The sequence below is a fragment of the Thunnus maccoyii genome, chromosome 14 (assembly GCF_910596095.1).
Source record: "Thunnus maccoyii chromosome 14, fThuMac1.1, whole genome shotgun sequence".
NCBI classification, from domain to species: domain Eukaryota; kingdom Metazoa; phylum Chordata; class Actinopteri; order Scombriformes; family Scombridae; genus Thunnus; species Thunnus maccoyii.
Window position 1 is genome coordinate 28,523,652 of NC_056546.1, and position 17,859 is coordinate 28,541,510.

Here is a 17,859-nt window from a genome sequence, read left to right on the forward strand (position 1 = left end):
GGGCAATGTTGGTTGGTTAGTCCACTACTTCGGAAATATCTCAGCAATTGGATGGAATCCATGAAATTTGGTACTCACAGCCATGTTCCCGTCAGAATTACTTATATTCACTTGATTTTTCCTCTAGCACCATCATCAGGTCAAAGTTATGATTTGTCTAATACTTTGGTTTATGACCAAGTACCTGCAAAAGGAAATGCCTCAGCTGTACTTTGTGTTTAGTGCTAATTAGCAAATGTTAGCCTGCTAGCATGCTAAAATGGTGAACATGGTAAACATTACCTTCTAATTATCAGCATGTTAGCATGCTAATATTAGCATTTAGCTCAAGCGCTGCCACAGTATGTGGAAGTACAGCCTCACAGAGCTGCTAGCATGGCTGTAGACTCTTCCTGAATCCATACTACTACATACTGTAACTGTATACCATTATAGTAGTTAGTACTGTATACAAAAACATCAAAAATCAAGGTCTATTTAGCTTTCATTTGCATTTTTCCCTGGACATATGTGCTCCCCCTGCAAAAGCTCTACTCCTCCCATAGATCTGGAGCACACTTATACAGTAGGAAGCGCTTTCTTCATTAGGTTTGGCAATTAATGTTTCAACACTTCATTAGTGTAAGAGGAGGCAGTGACAGGGGACAGTTACTGTGAATGCTTCTCCAAGCTAACAAATAATTAGGGTCTGTCAAGATAAAGGTGTAGTTCAACATTCTGAAAAGATTTGCTTATTCACTTTCTTATCAAGACTTGGATGAGAAGATGGATATCAATAATGTCTGTGCATTACATACAGAGCTACAATCAAATATAAAAATGACAGTATGTGTTTTTAGGAGGAGTTACATGCTGGGACTATTTAACAAACAGTTGATCCAGTTGATGTGCCTGACAGTTGTTCTGCAAGAAAATTAAAAGGATATTCCAGTGATTTAGTGTTACACTTGCATGAAATTGGGAGACTTGAAAGAGACAGATTTTTTAAGTGGTTGAAGCGGCAGCAGCAGCAGAGGATGTCCTGACTGGTATCCTCTAAAGACACTGGATCCTACATTTCCCATAATGCAAATTAATAGCACCTTTCAATAGATACTCCCTACCTGCCTTAACTCCACACCTTCATTTTGTGGCTCAGGCTTTCTGTTAACAAGTTTGACTCTCAAGTCAAAGCTGAGATAACCCTTATGACATTATTAGGGTTATCTGATGATGTCATCATAACTCTGATGACATCATCAGGGTTATCCACAGAGGATATAATACGACTGTGGAGTACCCTTTAACACACAGTGATGTAGATCTTTTCATCTCACCTTTGGAAAAAAGAGACTGAGTGTATTTCCCAAAATGTTGAACTATTCCTTTAACAAGCTAAACAAACAAACACGTTACAGTATATTCTGAAATTAAAAAATTACTTGCTCTTTACTAAATAGGCCTTAACATTGGTAGTAATTTATATATTTTTTTAGAAATAGTTTATTGTAAAATATCCACATTGGACAAACACTAAAAAGAGAACAATATATCAAATATAATACAACAGAAGTACTATAAGAACAATCCATAGGGATGTAGCAGAGAAGGGGAATGCAGGAAGTGAGTCACACTGATTGAGGGTGGAGCTGGATCAATGTTTAGGGATTAAGATTAGAATCAGGATTAGATTAATTTCAAGGCAATGTTTCAGGTTTTGTAGGTTTAATTTAGATTTGGGGCAAAGATTAAAATCAGATTGAAGGCTTTCCAAAATTTTTACGTTTAAAGGTACACTCCCTCATTTGACCACACTGCCCCAAATCCCAAATGTACCTCCAGGTCACTGCAGATGTTCAGCTGTGAAGTGTTTTGGGATTTGGGAGTGCTGTTTGATGCTGTAACCAAACCAGGGAGATAAGGTTAGTGTTGAAGATTTGGCAACAACTGAATGTAGCCAGTGAACATCCTCACAAGTATAGTAATACAAGCTTGTGCGTGTGGTTTTAGTGTCTCTTGTCGCCCCCTAGTGTCCATCCATGCTCACTGTGTGTGTGTTGATGTTTGGTGTGTTGCTGCCTCCACACAGTAGTTAGGTTTGTCGGAGGCAGTGAAGCCCGGCAAACACTCACACTGGTAGGAGCCCACTGTGTTGATGCACTTTGCATTTTTACACAGTGACATGCGATTGTTGAGTTCTGAACATTCGTTCACATCTGGGGACAGAGAAGGAGAGAGAGATGCTTGAATATTAACATGACAACATGTTCCAAAGTTTGTGTTGATTGTGTTTTGTGTGTGTTCTCTTACCAATGCAGGCCATGCGGGACAGGTCCAGGGTGTATCCATCAAAGCAGTCACAGGTGTAACCCTCCTGAACCCGCACACACCGACCGTTCTCACAGCCGTTCAGTATCCCACACTCCTCTGCTCGCAAACCCTCAAATGCCTTGTATGGATCTACATCACAAAAGGACAACAAGGGGTTGTCTTATGAAATCAGTAAGTCACAAATTGAGATGTTATTATTTAAAAAGTTTGGGATTTGGCAGTGAAAGATTTTAGATTTTAGAGTTCACAACCAGTGTATCCTTTTCAATTCACAGATTGTATGTCACTAACTTGTATGGTTTTAGTCTCTGAAGCTAAAGACTAAAACTTTTGATGACACTGAGCTGTAGAACATCTCGGACAGAGGGGTAAATTCAGATTACTAGACTTCAGTCCTCTGCAGGACCCACGTCTGTAGGCTGCGTGGGGCACAGCTAGAGGTTTTGGTGATGGCAGATCAAAAAAAAAAAAAAATTCCGATGGAAAATGTCTTACATGTAGGGAGGGGGATCAGGAAAAAACTGGGTTCATGTAAAATCTGGCTGGCTTTAATCCTGGAAAAAGTAGAACTGATCATACTGTACCACTGGCCTTAGCTAGAAGATTCTATGTGATCTTCAATGTCTAATGTTTTTACCATACATAAATCCCAGCATGGTCCAAAAACATGCATTCAAATTTTAGGTACACTGATCAAATGAATGGTTTACATAACAAGTTGTTAGTTTTATTGTCACAAGATGGCAGCAAAGCGCTATAAAATGTCTATGTTTGTCATCACAGAAGCTGAACCTGCATATTTATGGTATAATATCCAATAATGAAAAGCTCTGCAGTACAGTGGATCACTTCCAGCAGTTTGTAGCACTCATAAATATCCTGCCAAAACTGTAGATGTCGACTATAATACACAATTTATTTGGTACACTGAGCTAAACAACCCTGCAATAGATCTTGCTTTCATGGTAATCTCTCTTCTCAAGAGTAATTAACAATTAAACAATTGCAGACCCACTTCTAATCTACCTTTCCTTGGTAAACTTTTAGGGAAAAATTGCTTTTCATCTAACCAACAATGGCATTTTAGAAAAACTCCAATCTGGTTATCGAGCCAACTACAGCACAGAAACAGCCCTACTGAAAGTTGTAAATGACCTGAGAATTATTGTGGATACAAACAACGTGGCTGTCCCTCTTCTCTTAGACCTCAGTGCAGCATTCGATACAACTGACCACAAAATTTTAATTGACAGATTTGAGAAATGGGTGTATCTCTCTGACCATGTTTTAGCTTGGTTTAGGTCTTATTTAACTGGTAGACAGTTTTTGTCAACCTGGGTGCTTATGTATCAGAGATGGTATTAAATATGGTATTCCTCAAGGAAGCATTCTCGACCCAGTTTTGTTTTAATTTTATATGCTCCCACTTGGAAACACTATTAACCATCACCATGTCAATTACCATTTTTATGCTGACAACACACGATTGTACATCTCTGTATCACCAAATGACCCCAATGCACTGCATGCTCTCATTGCCTGTCTCACTGACATTTATGTATGGATGGGTAACAACTTTCTAAAACTAAATGAGGAGAAAACTGAAATTCTTTTAATAGGAACCAAAGCAGCAAGAGAAAAACTGCACTCAGTGCTTGGTGGTCTTAGCAAACCTAGACCTAGACTCAGATTTTAATTTTAATTGTTATTTTTACAAGGTCATTAAAACATCCTTTTTTTCATCATTAGGAATCTTGCCAAAGTCAGACCTTTTTTAACTCAGAAAATGCTGAAATGCTCATTCATGCTTTTATTACTAGTCATTTATACTGGATTACCTAAAAAGCCTATAAGGAAACAACAGCTAGTTCAGAATGCTGCAACCAGAAAATGGATCACACCACATCACTGCTTGAGACATTGCACTGGCTACCTGTACCTTTTAGAAATGAGTTAAAAGTTATTTTACTTGTTTATAAAGCTTTAAGTAATCTTGCTCCTCTCTGCATCAGAGATATTCTTTAATTTTATATTCTAGCCAGATCACTTAGGTTTTTTAATCTGGCTTTTCATTTGCAGTAATGTTAGTGTTTTAGTTTTTAAGTTTTATTCATCGGTTTTTATGTAATTTTATCCCTGGTGTTTATTTTATATTTTATTGACTTTTATTTATTTTTAGAATTTTATTGTTTTATTGTTGTAATTTTCAGTCTTTCAAAATTTTATTCATTGTTGTCTATTTTTGTCTGTGTTGTTTTAATCTTGCAATGTGAAGCACTTCGGGCTGCATGTCTATATAAAAGGTTCGATATAAATAAAGCTGTGTTGAGTAGAGTTTCATGAAGGTTATAATGTTCAGGTTTTAAACTGTTTTCAACTTTATGATCATTTTTGAGGCTTTGTGTTGCTGATGTGTTATACTGAGAGGTTTCCACCTCATTTATATCAATGGATTTACTTTTTAACTCCTCCCAGATCACATTTTCAGATCCATCCCTACATTTTCCTGGTTTTAAATAAATATTCTTAGGCCCCTTTTATTAAACTTTTTTTAGTACTTTTAATAGGGGTTTCAAACATTAACCATGTAAAAAGACAATACCTATTTTTGTCAATGGACCACTAAAGTTTCACTACAGTATTTTTTAAAAATTTGTATCATACTGTATTTATTTATTCAGTGTAAAAGCACATGTCCTTTGAGGGCAGTGACCCCGGCATCACTGTAGTGGCGTTTTAATTCAACTGATGCAGGGAGCCACAGAGGCTATTACTGTCTCTAATCCAATGAACCAACATGTATTACACTCAGACAAAGGAATAAAGGACAAGTAAGGAAATACATTTTGATATATATAACAGACAAATGGTCCTACATTGACACTTGTGTAGGAGTTCAAGTTGTTTAAGTTTTCCATGAAGTTTTGTCTCCTCCTACATGTTAAATACTTTGCAAACAACCTACGAGTGGAAAAACGCTTAACAGGCCAAAACAGCTGTACCAAATCTTGAGGTCCTTTTTTAAACATGTAAGAAATAATCCACAATTTGGTCAAAATTACTTCCAGTGGGCATATTATGTTTTAACTTAACTTGGAAAATTGCTACAAGCAGGTCTTATGTCATCCTGCTTCACCAAGCTTTCATCCAAGACAAAGAAAGTCAGTCCAAATGGCAATAATAGTAACCAAATATCTCAGACTTACACTGTATTGTATTGTATTCATAGTATTATTCATTCAGTTCCTAAACCACTGAACACTGTAGACTCCATTCAGCAGTGCTATCAGTGAGTCACACGCACTTCCAAGAATTGTTTGTACCTTATTTTCTGCTGTATTCTCAATTGTTCAGCTTGGTATCTACTGATGAACACCTGAGAGCACTGACTTAAATCTATATGCACACACACTATTCTTGACCTCAGCCACATAACTTGCAAGGCCTCTGTTCTTTGTAAAAACCTGATCACAATCTTGAAAAATACTTTTCTTGACTGTCTTGTTTGTCTTGTCTTAAATATTCCTGTGTCAGCCCTGTAACTCTTTAATAGGAATGAACATAAAAGGAGATATACAGATACTCACGCTCCTCGTTCTCATAGAAGGGCAGGATGGCCTGCTGCTCCGGTGATGGTGAATAGTCTGGACTCACTTCATATTCATGGATCGGGCCAGCAACAAGGGCGTCATGACCGTACGGCCGCCGCCCGCCGCCCATAGGAAGGTTGCACATGGCCGCATAATCCTCTGAGAGAGACAGAAAAGACATTAATCACTGAATGAGAAATGTCAGGAGCTGCCAAGTGCTGTAATAATTTACTAATGAACAGCTCTGAGCTCCCACAGCTGACCAGTCAACTCATTAGTCATTGATTCCACAGAACTGTCAGCTATGTATGCTGGAAGTTTCGTTTGTGTTTACAGCTGATATGGATGCAGGTGGTGTGTGAAGATACATGCGAGTATTGTGTATCTGGGTTGCACTGCACTGACACTACAGGGTTAGAGCAGTGTGTGTTGTATAGTGTGTACCGGTGTTTCTCGGTGGACACAGGGCACAGTCCATGCCCCACGCCTCCCCGTACAGACAGCAGCACTCTGTGTATGTGGTCTTCCTGTCGCCACCCAGCGGCTCGGTGCATGACTTGCTTTCTGTCACAGTCTGCCAGCAGATACCCTGGAAATGTCCCTCCTCCATCTCATCTTCCTCTGCACACACACACACACACACACACACACACAAATGAGTTTGATGCAACTAATTGATAACAAAGGTATTGAGGTACTTTTCCATAATTTGGTTTGAAGCACATAAGCTAATCTTCAAATATTTCATTAGTGTTATTTGTACCGAAGCCAAGAGCAGCTATTGTAGCTAGCATGTTCTTTAAACCCTGTCTTTTGAGATTGAAACTTAATTATGAACTTTTTTTCTCAACACAACAGATTTTAAAATAGTAAATCAACTACTTTGGTCTGTAAATGATTACCCAAACAATATGGCAAAGGACCGTAGAGAGTGATCCCATATATAGTAACATTGGGACTTTCTACAGACTGGAAAGGTGTAGACTAGATTGTGTCTCCCCATTTTTACAAAACACACCAGAAACTAACATTTTACAATATCCCCTCTATAATAATGCCAAAATGACATTTTGATCATACATTTTTATATTTATATATTCATTAAATCATTTTTAACTAATATTAAAACTAGCTCATTTCAAAGTATAAAAATTGGATTGTATTACATGTATTTCTCCTCAACTCTACACAGTAAGTATGTTTACACTGAAGCTTGATGGAAGAAATCCTTTATTTTACACAGTATTTCTATAGTATTTAACATTTTTATTTATTCATTATATGTGGTTTGCAACATAATGTATCTCTATCTTTCCATTTCAATACCATTTTATCATTATCATGGTATTATTATTAGCCATTTGGTCATGAAATTACAATTATGTTTACTTACTTTATCCTTCTTCATTACTGTATTGTTCTCTTTTACGATGTCTACTTTTATAAAGGTCAAAAGAAATGATACAAGGATAGAGAATGACATACAGAAACCTGTTATATTGAGGTAATGAGAAAATGATGTTTTGTATCTCAAGATAATGTTGTAATTAAATCATTATCTTAGAATAACAGGCTTCAAGAAGTGACTGTATATAATATTTCAAAATATATTACATAAATATATAATAATATATAAATATGTTTACAGACTTGCTCAGGATCAGGAAGATGAGCATGTTTGAGGAGCTTTTCTGCCTACACTCAGCTTGTCAGGTGCAGTAGAGTGGTGTAGCACTGCTCCCAACAAATTCCATGTAATAATGTAAATACATAGTTTGAGGAGTTAGGTTTGAGATGGCTATATTTTGGAAGGAGGCTACAAATGCTTTACAACCAAAAGTGTACTTCGCAATATTTCAGAAAAAAATGTCAAATTGGAAATGACTAGGCAAAACTGATACACACAAATAATGTGGAGATTGGAAGAAATATCCTACAAGGACAATTGAACGCTCACCCCACAGTAGGTGTCCCTTAGATCAAACAGGCAAATAAATGGGGGAAAAAAAGCTTTTCTTACCGGTCATCTCGGGAATGATGACACAGCGGTTACTGTTGGGGTCAAACAACATGGGAGGTGTACAGAAACAAATGTATGACCCATCTGTGTCCAAACACTGTCCACCGACACACACCGACTCATCCAGACACTCATTGATATCTACAGGAAGAAAAGCAAACAGAGACATTTAATGGAAAAACAACACAACTTTCTAGCTAACTACAGAATTGAGCTGAAACACCTGAGCAATTCAACTCAAATGTTCAACAATTTTTCCACTTTGAGGAATTTTATATGGATTCAGTTTATGTCTGTTGAGTAAAGAAGATTCTGTTGTCTGCTTCCTGAGTTATCAGGACTGATGATACACAACTGGATGATCATGAAGAGTTGAATATTACAGAGAAATACTCCAAAACCACATATGACAAAGTAACACATTGGAGATTTGACAAAATAAAATAACCTTAACTCAAGGGCCACTGACTAGTTGTTTCTGTCTTCACAAGCACATTTTTCAACTTTCCTGAGCATTTTTATGACCTACATTCTGCATTGGCTTAAAATTTGAACAGGAAAGTTCATTCTTGACCTTGGAAATAATATTTTAACACTTCACTTACAAGCTTTTCTTGATGGGATGAAGCCTCTGGGGAAAGCTTTCTCTCTTTCCCTACTACTCTACAACAAGCTACTGTCAGTACAGGCCAAAATGCATAAAAATATATTTTTAAAAACTAGCTTAAATTTGAAGTTAACATAGATAGGGTGCATAGGAAAGTGCTATATAAACATTTAAGTTGAGTTCCCAAAGTGAAGTCAAAGTTTCATGCTCCACAGTGTTGTTTTCAGTCTTTCAGTCTCTTCTCAATTTATTCCAATTGAAATATTTATAACTTCTTCAGTTCCTCCACAGACTGTTGTGTAGTCTTCCCTCTTATAGTTCAGACATACAGCCATGTGTTCCTCAGAGAGGTATTAAACATGGATGTGCAGTCCACCCTGTGTCTGCTGCAGTGGGTACTGTGTTGCGCCTCAATAATGTGTTGCTAATGCAGCGGCTGTTTTCTAAGCTGCTGCTGAGTCAGCAGAATATTCAAATACACCATATCAAAGCAAGTTATCAGCTGACAGAATTTGAGGTAACGAGGAAACTTTTGACATCATTTAGACACAAACAAACACATACACAGTCTTTGTTTCTGCTGTTCATCACTCTGACCTCTGCACTCCAGTTTGGCAGGGTCGTAGTCCTGTCCGGTTTTGCAGTAACACTCGTAGCCGCCTACAGTATCCAGACAAAAGCCTCCTTTACACACCTCCTGGCCAAACAGTATACATTCATCTGCATCTGCAAAGAGCCAGCGAATAGACACATGTTCAGTATTCAGAGAGGAAAATGAGAATTTATTGTTGGCTTCAAGAGTGTTACAAAGGAGAGCCAGGAGTAACTGTGCTGTGGCTTTATGTAGGAATACAATGACTCCCAGGGGTAGCTGTTAAATTTACATACTTATATATAATGTGCAAGTAGCATTCATGTAGCATTAGTATACATGCTCACTCTCCCTGTAGCTACAGTGGAACAGTTCTACATAGCAACATTTTTTGTACTTTATTTTTAGAGTGCAAAATATAATATCCTTACACTGCATAATTGTTGCATTTTTACAATATGTATACTATACTATATTTTCAGAGGAAAGAAAGAAAGAAAGACAAAGAAAGATCACAATAAATCTTTAACATTCCTTCTTGTGTGATGTGTCTTTGAAAGAAAGAAAAAAAGATCAAGAAAGAACGAAAGATTCGGGTGGTGATGATGGAGAGAGAACCACATTAACTCAAAACTTCATGTTCGCCGTGCCAGCATACACCATGTAGTGCCCATCCTCACATTTCACATGAAAAAGGCCACCTCCAGAGTTGAAAACTTGCCACTGAAAAGACTGGACATTTTTCTGCTTGTCATTCAGTTTTAAATGAGCTGATAAACTTTCCAAAACAGAATGAATGAGACACACCTGATATAGTTACCCTTGTAGATGGAACACACAGTAGCAGGAATAAAACTTCAGATTCAGCTGTGACATTTCTACGATGTAAATGAATGAACTCTTACTTTTGTAACTGTCAGATGTAGCTACTCCATACAGCAAATCTCCATTGGGGATAAAACCTCTTCCTGATGGACACATCTGGTTAAACTGGTCTGAAGGGGACAGAAACGTGCACATGGAGGTTAAACATCAGCATGCAAGGATGCACAGTTCATCTTAAAATAACTAAGACACTGATTTAAGCCACTATGGTGCAGAAATACATGCTTCCTGTTTAGCAAGAATTATTAAAATGGAAAATTCCTGTGCATCACTAAGTGGTCAGATAGGAACGGTGAGACAACAGTAATGTGTAGGGTTCCCTATGGATCATGTCTGCTTCCACTCTTGTCAAGTAACAAGAAGATAAAGATACTGTGGCCACATGAGACCCAAAACTGAATCCAGGTTTTTTGCAACATTTTGATATTCAAGTCTGAATCCAGGTATCCATGCTGCCTGGTGTAAGCAGTAATCCTTCTAAATATGAACTATATATATTATAAAGTGTAATTAAAGTTTTATTTTACTGTACAGCTCATTTGATCTTTAGTTGTGATGATTGCGCTGACAGATTTTGATATTTTTCTACTGATGTCTCTAAGAGTTTTTTGTATCTGAAAATGACTTCATATAAAGGGCTCACCTTGATGGTCATAAATTGAATAAGTTGCACTTGTTACTCAGACAACAGTTCTTAATACATTTTAAGCCGGCTGTAAAGAACTGAAAAATCAATCAAATCAAGCTAACTCAGTTATCCACATAAAAAGAGCAAGGCCCTGATATTCAGTAGCTTATTTCATTGGAGATAGCGCAACCTGAACACTTTACTATGTTATCTCAACAAAGCTTTTGTTCTCTAGTTCCATAATAAAACTATAGGTTATCCAAGTATTAAATGATGCTGCTGGTAAACTGTTTCTGACCAGACACCGAGTGGATCTACAGTGTCCAGTGTAACATTTTTTCCCCACTGGCCAACTTAGCCAGTAGATCCGAGTTTTACTGGCCCCATGTATATTTCAGACATGGAGTTGTAATAACTGTAATAAATGAATGAAAAGGCGATAGTTGTTTGATGTTTGATAGTTATTAATTTGTGCTTTGATGTCACCGCTGTGTACAATCAGAAAATAACATTTTATTTCTCTCATTCACTAGCTTTGTTCTCGCTACCGCCGCTCCCTCTCCTCGCTCGACCACGGCTGCTCTTACACTTGCATGTGCTCTCAGCTTGCTCAAGCTCTCTCTCTTTTTCTCTTGTCTTTTTTTAAAATGAGTTGGGAAGCCAACAGCAAAGCCTAACTTTACTTTAAACATTATCAAACGAAGAGAAATGTCCTCCCCTCTTCCTAAATGGTATACCTATGACTCTGATTGGCAGTCTGGGCCAGTGATTGGCCAATCAACTTGCCCTGTAGAAAATTTTACTGGCCCTGGGCCATCAGTTATGTTGGACCCTGATTTGTACTTAAATGTTGAAATTCCTCCTTCTCCTCCAACAGCTCACCTGTGCCATTGACAGGACAGGGATGAACCTCACAGTTGTCACCCCAGCCAGCTCCCAGTGTGCAGCAGCACTCCTGCAGGGTGACATGGCTGGTCAGCACACTCTCACACAGGTTCTCATTGTTCAGACGGAAGTAGCACTCCTTACGCTCCACTGATGATGCTGAAGGATGAAAAGAAAGAGGGAAACACAGACAGCGGGGGAGCAAGGGTCAGATGAAAAATACAATTGGATTAGTGGCCAGTGGCTGCAATTCATATGAAATCATGAGCATTTATAAGACAGACCTGATTACTTGAGAACCAAACCAGAGCTGCTCTCAACTCCAGTGAGTTATTTCCAACTTCAATAGCTACATGAGTCAGGTGCTTAATGAATAATTTAGCATTTCTTTGCAGAGTGTTGGATTTTGACCAACAGGTAGCCATGATGGCTAATGAGATTCAAGCTCCATTGAATTCCACTCGCCCCACAACCATTTTTATATCATACATGTCATATTTGTGTAGTGTTTATGTGCAGTGCAGCCACAGAGACTTTATACTGCTACATCACACACAATACAAGTTTTAAATGTACCAGTGAAGAGCCAGTTCATCTTCACATGAAGATTTTTCAAAGCAAGATGCTATAAGGTAACAAGACTCAAGTTTTCAGCAGCATGTATTTGTATTGTAAGACTTGTTATTTTTGTTTGCAATAGAAATATAATCACTAAGATTGTGATGATAGCCAGTTTTTTTTTTACAAGTGTGTGCACAGTTACCAGGCATAGCCTTATGCATTGCACTTTAGGATGTTATTAATTTCATTTCTGACCTTGTGATAGCTTTTTCATCCGAAACATTATCACCAATGCACAGTTGTCTGATTATGCATGTGGAAAAAATGCACTTCTTCTTGTTGTCGTATTTTGGATGTATTGTGTTGTTATTAATTGTGGACACATGGGCGTTGTCTGGTGCACGTGAAAGACATTTTTGTCATTGCCTTGTGGTCACTTGTATTAGGCTTATCGCTATTTTGTTGAATATTCTTTGGCCAAATTCAATCAAAAACTACATTTATAGTGAATGTGCTGTGTGCCATATCTGCTTTTATTGAAAAAACAAGAACTTCCCCATAAAGTTACTCTGAATTCATGGAAATCGACTATTTCCTTAGCACACTCACGTACTGGTCAAGCTCCCCCTTCGCACCAGGAGAGAAAAAGTTCTGGCGCTGGCCCTGTGAAGGACCCACGACTTAACCAAAGTTAATGCTCAAGCTGCTGTTCTGTCTGCTCCGTTCACTTATTTAAGTTGCAATGGAAGGTCATTCTCAAATTTGGGTAAAATAGTCATGAACCCTTTTCAGGTCAGTTACAAACTGTGAACACATCTACTCTGCAGGCTGCTAATTTCCATTGCAACTTAAAACTACAGCAGCCAGTTAGCATATCTCCTCATCTTCTTTCCTGGTAGTAAGACATCAAATAAAACAAATCATGTATTTATTATAAATAAAATTTTAAGTTGTTATGAAATTGGCTTCATTGATCAGATATTCTTCAGTGAGATACTGGCAGATACTGGATTTGATTATGGAGTCATTTTATACTCTCATGAGGGCAGTTTTATACAATGTGTTTGGTTACAGGAGATCCACTGTTGTTTATATCACAGTTTGCAGGTCTTCTTTAGCAATAACTAGGAAATGAATTCATCTTTGTCCCTATCTACTATGTTTGTGTACATTGCTTTCCACATTTTTATGGAGAAATGACTACGTAATGAAACAGTGTGTACTTCCTGATGTCCTCAGGTTCTTTATTCATTTGTACAGAAGATGAAGGTGGATCACCTGTGGGAATGGGCTCACACTTGGCGATCATTACGTTGTACTCCTGGCCACTGGGACACACGCAGAGGAAGGAACCATCAGCGTTCACACACTGGGCTTCTCCACACACACTGCTCAGAAGTTCACACTCGTTCACATCTGTTGAAGAGGAAGAGAGCAACATGATGATAAATGTTATTGTTACTTAGCCTGGACATTGATTGATTTTGGTAGGATGGTAAGAGGTACATAAATATCCCGTCAGCTCTGGGTGTAGGGCAATGTTCAAGGGCTGGGCCAGTTCAGTAGCGATCCTAACAAGCACAGTTTGTTTCAGCTTGTTGCACAATGGAATAGTAATAACTCCAATTAAAATAGATTTATAAAGCTATTTGACACTCCTGTTGACTTATATTTTGATGAATTCAGTGAACACTGATGCAGGCTGAATCCATCTATTTGAGAAATTGGCAAGATCATTTACATATTTGCATATTTCCCCCATATTTTCCTAAAATGTTCTAATAGTCAAGTGCACTATCTCATGTGCCCGCATCTTAATGAGCTATAAAGTGTTTAGGAATCAGCTGGGATGGTGTATTCTAAGATGAGATCAATAGAAGTCGACACAGTCACAGTGGAAACAACAGACATTCTCCCTTTGACTTGTGGAGATGATGTTTAAATGTAAGCCAAAATGTACAGTTGGAACGAGTTGGACGACAGTAAAGTAAGTCTGGAGCTGGACTGTTTTTACATTCATGTGCTTTTGCCCAGCTAGCAGAAGGTCCTCAGGATGGTGCCATTGGACTGGTTAGACCCTTTTTCTCCATAACAGGATATCTCAACAACTACTGACTCCATTTTGGAGTTTTCCTCTAGTGCCATACCCTGCTAAATTGTTTTGGATTGTCATGAATTTGCATTAATGATCCCAAGAGATAAATCCAAAATGTTCACTTGTACAAAGTATTTTCCATTACATAGTCTAATTGCCATGACATTAGCTGAGCACAGTCATTTTCTCAAGAGAAAGAGCTCCTTGAATTTGGTGATTTAATGGCCTGTTTTATAGCACGTTCTGAAGATTGCTGTGCTCTGATGGGCTATGTAAGCATGATGTCTGTAGTATGCTGATTCCAGAAATACAAGCAGGGACACTTTTATTTCTGATAGTGGGCTCGTACTGTGTGCTAATGCTGCAGGACAACTATGGAGAAGAGGAAGGATTGAAATGTCCAAGTACCCTTCCCGTACAAATATACAGGTGCAATGAACATTAAATCAAGATAATAATTCCAGATCTGTCCTTTAATCTAAAACTGTCTGACCATTGACAAATATGAACTTTTCAGGCAAAACTCATTTCAATGTTAATCTTAAATCCAAACCTTAGCCCTAAATCAACCCACTGCAAAAGTTACAATCATCCAAAATCACCCCTGGAAGGTGCCAAGTGACATCACGCACTAGTTTTCATATTATAATATTTTGTCATACCTCCTCACCCTCCTGGCTGAGGGAAGGATCATGCTGTGAGAGGGAAGAGTTGCAATTGCACCTCTTTGGAAGTAACAACTTTAAATAAATGTGTGACTCATAAGCCATATTGCCAAGTCCTTTGGACATCAACACATTAATAGTTTCCTCAATATTAAGACAAAGCAGCTGGATGGGTTAATGAGAAATACATTTGCTGAAGTTGCTGGAGTTTAAACTATTGCTAAACACAAGAATAAAGCTGTCAAACTAGCAACACTGATACAAAGCCTCCATGGAGAGAATGAAGTGGAAGAAGAAGAGAGATGGTGGGAGATATGAGTGAAGGCAGAATCCATGAGGTGCGAAGGGGAAACCACAAGAGGAGAAGAGACTGAGGCAGGATAGAGAGGAGGAACAGGAGAGAGGGAAGCAGAGAAAACAGGCTGATAAGAAGAAAAGGATAGATGGAGGGGAAGGAAGACAGAGAGACGACACGCATTCTGAATGGTTAGTGGTACACCGCCACTGTGTGTGTATGTGTGTGTGTAAGTGAGTCCATCTGTGCTAGCCACAGTACAGTGATGGTTTGGCAGTGAACAGGAGGCAGCTGGCTGGACTGAACTTGGGTGGGACCCAGCAGCACTGCCAAAGGACAGATGGGAAGTGTGTGTAAGTGTGTATAAAGCACACACTGTATTGAATGAGAGCATGCTGGTAGTTACGGTGCTGTATTTTATATGTCTGTACACAAGTGATGGTGGGGTTGGTCGCAAGTGTGTGTTGGGGAAGTTTTCTATCAGGGTTCAGCAGGGGGAGTCTGCTCTGACGGTCCTTCCTGCAGGAGGAAATTAGACTAGATGGGATCTGCATGGGCCCAGTTAGCCCAGGGAAACCACCAGCACCCATCAGCTCCTACTCATTCCAAACCAAACTTAAGGAAAACCTCTGATTTTAAACATTAGTTCCATGTATTCCTCATTGGGATGGTGTGTCCGCAACTCTTGGCAATGTTGCTTTAAAAGATAATCTGAAACAACTGAGGCCAAAAGTAACAAGAGGGAAGTTAACTACTGAGTGAGTATGATATGCTTGTAAATGACTAGCAATGTAAAATGCTAAATTCTCAAACAGTGTTTGGGACTTTTATTTACCTGCAGAAACCAGGCCTTTATTTCACCTATTTAAATTTATTATTACTTCAAAAATGCCAAATTGTCTGAAACAAGTCTACATTTGCTTTCCTCCTAATTACTGTTAAAACGTTTAAAACATGTCGAGTCTTTGGAGCCATTGAAAAGTCTTTGGATGGCAAGAGAAGAGGTTGAGCCTAAAGTTCAAGCACTAAAAGAAGTTTAAGTGGCAGTTGAAACAGAAATACTGAAGGTGAGGTGGCATTTAAAGGAGCTGGTTTCAGTTTTAGACTAAGTCCTAAATGTAAGTGTTACACCAGTAACAAGTGAATTTAAGGTATCAGTTGAAGTGAAAGTGCTAAAAAGAGTTGGGCTGTTTGCTGAAATGTAAACATGAAGAGTGAGCACTGAACCAGGATAAAATGAGGAGTAAGTGATAAAAGGAGCTGGTGTCAGTTGAGGTTTCAGTCCTGATGGGCGGTGATGTCAGTTCAAGTGTAAAAACTGAAAGAGCATGTCAGCTGAAGTCTGTGCAGTGAAGTAATTATCACTGTTTCAAGGGCTCAAGTTGATGTCTTTGAATTGCTTCTTTTGTCCAACCAACAGTCCAAACCAAAATAATCAGTTTATTAACATAGAAGACTAAAGGGGCAGATATGTCATATTTGGAACGTTACTGCCTCACAGTAGAAGTAGCTGAAGGGTCAAGCTGGTGTGTAAATTGAAATGAAAGTTCTAAAAGGACTGTGAAATGTCAGATCAAGTTTACACACTAAAATGAGTTGAAGTGTCAGTTTAAGTACTGTAGGAAGTATTGATTGTACTTTTGACTGAACTCTTATTTGATATGTTTGCCCTTTAATAAATGTAACTAAGATAACGTTTCTGTCTATCACTGTAAGCACATTATGTGAAGTTTTCATGGAGGTCAGACTGTATACATATTATATGTAAATACAATACCTCCAGCTTTATATGCACACACCAAAACTCCAACACTTACCCACACAGCCTTGGCCATCCTGGGACTCCTGGTAGCCCTGGTCACAGAGGCATCTGAAGGAACCCAGTCTGTTCTCACAGAAGCCATGAGGACCACACAAAGTCTCATTGAGTCCACACTCATCAATATCTGTAGACCAAAGCCAAGAGATGTCAAACATTTTTTCCTGGACTCATTCATTCCAGTTTCTTCATTTCTAACCGAAACAGCACTGCACTCACAGTTCACTCCACAAGAATCATCAGAATCATCTTTTTCTGCAAAATCTTTACTTTATTATTGATGTTTTCACTGTGAAGCACTTTAAACAGCTCTACAGTGTATGGAAATATGCTGAACAAATAAATGCTGATCATTTGCAAACTGACACACACACACGCACACACACACTTACATTTCAGTCTGAGCCCCCTGCATAAATCATGAGGCAGAAAGCAACAAATATCCCTCCATGTCTAGACAGCCAGCTCAAAGGCTTCCGTCTGTTTCTTTTCCTCTCGTTTTTTCCTTTTCTGTGTTTTTTTTTAAGGCAGGAAAGGGCATTAAAAACAGCTCTGGCACAGAGGCCAAGACTCCTGCCACAGTGGAGAAAATAGGAGCAGCATGTGTGAAAGAAATTGGAGACTCAATCCTCATCTTTCTTTCTAATTTAAAAGGCAGTGACAAAACAAGATAGAGATGGTAGAAAAGGGGGGATAGAGATAAGAAAACAAAATAGTATAAAGTGATGAAGGTAAACATGATATTGATAAATTAAATACTACATGTGTGCCTGTAAGGGTGCGTGCAATTGTGCTTACATTTTGAACAGACAAATATTAATGTTCATACTTAAATATTGTTTTTCAGTCTTGATATTGAATGAGTATAAGCAGCATTTATCTAAAATGAAATACCCTAACCCAAAAA

General features: G+C 38.4%; 1 protein-coding gene across 6 annotated transcripts in view; it reads right to left on the reverse strand.

Moving 5' to 3' along the window:
* Positions 1-323: 323 nt before the first annotated feature.
* ltbp1 (latent transforming growth factor beta binding protein 1) overlaps positions 324-17,859 on the reverse strand; it is a 156,255-nt gene continuing 138,719 nt past the window's right edge. For 5 of the 6 annotated variants that reach the window (XM_042433005.1, XM_042433004.1, XM_042433002.1 and 2 more), the window contains 10 exons: positions 16,951-17,079; positions 13,357-13,494; positions 11,515-11,676; positions 10,025-10,114; positions 9,092-9,253; positions 7,921-8,061; positions 6,345-6,521; positions 5,898-6,059; positions 2,290-2,439; positions 324-2,195 (listed from right to left, as the gene is read on the reverse strand). In XM_042433005.1, coding sequence (XP_042288939.1) covers positions 2,023-2,195; positions 2,290-2,439; positions 5,898-6,059; positions 6,345-6,521; positions 7,921-8,061; positions 9,092-9,253; positions 10,025-10,114; positions 11,515-11,676; positions 13,357-13,494; positions 16,951-17,079 — 1,484 coding nt within the window. In that variant the 3' untranslated portion in view covers positions 324-2,022. The remainder of the gene's footprint in view (positions 2,196-2,289; positions 2,440-5,897; positions 6,060-6,344; positions 6,522-7,920; positions 8,062-9,091; positions 9,254-10,024; positions 10,115-11,514; positions 11,677-13,356; positions 13,495-16,950; positions 17,080-17,859) is intronic. The other variant, XM_042433001.1, reaches the window with a different exon arrangement.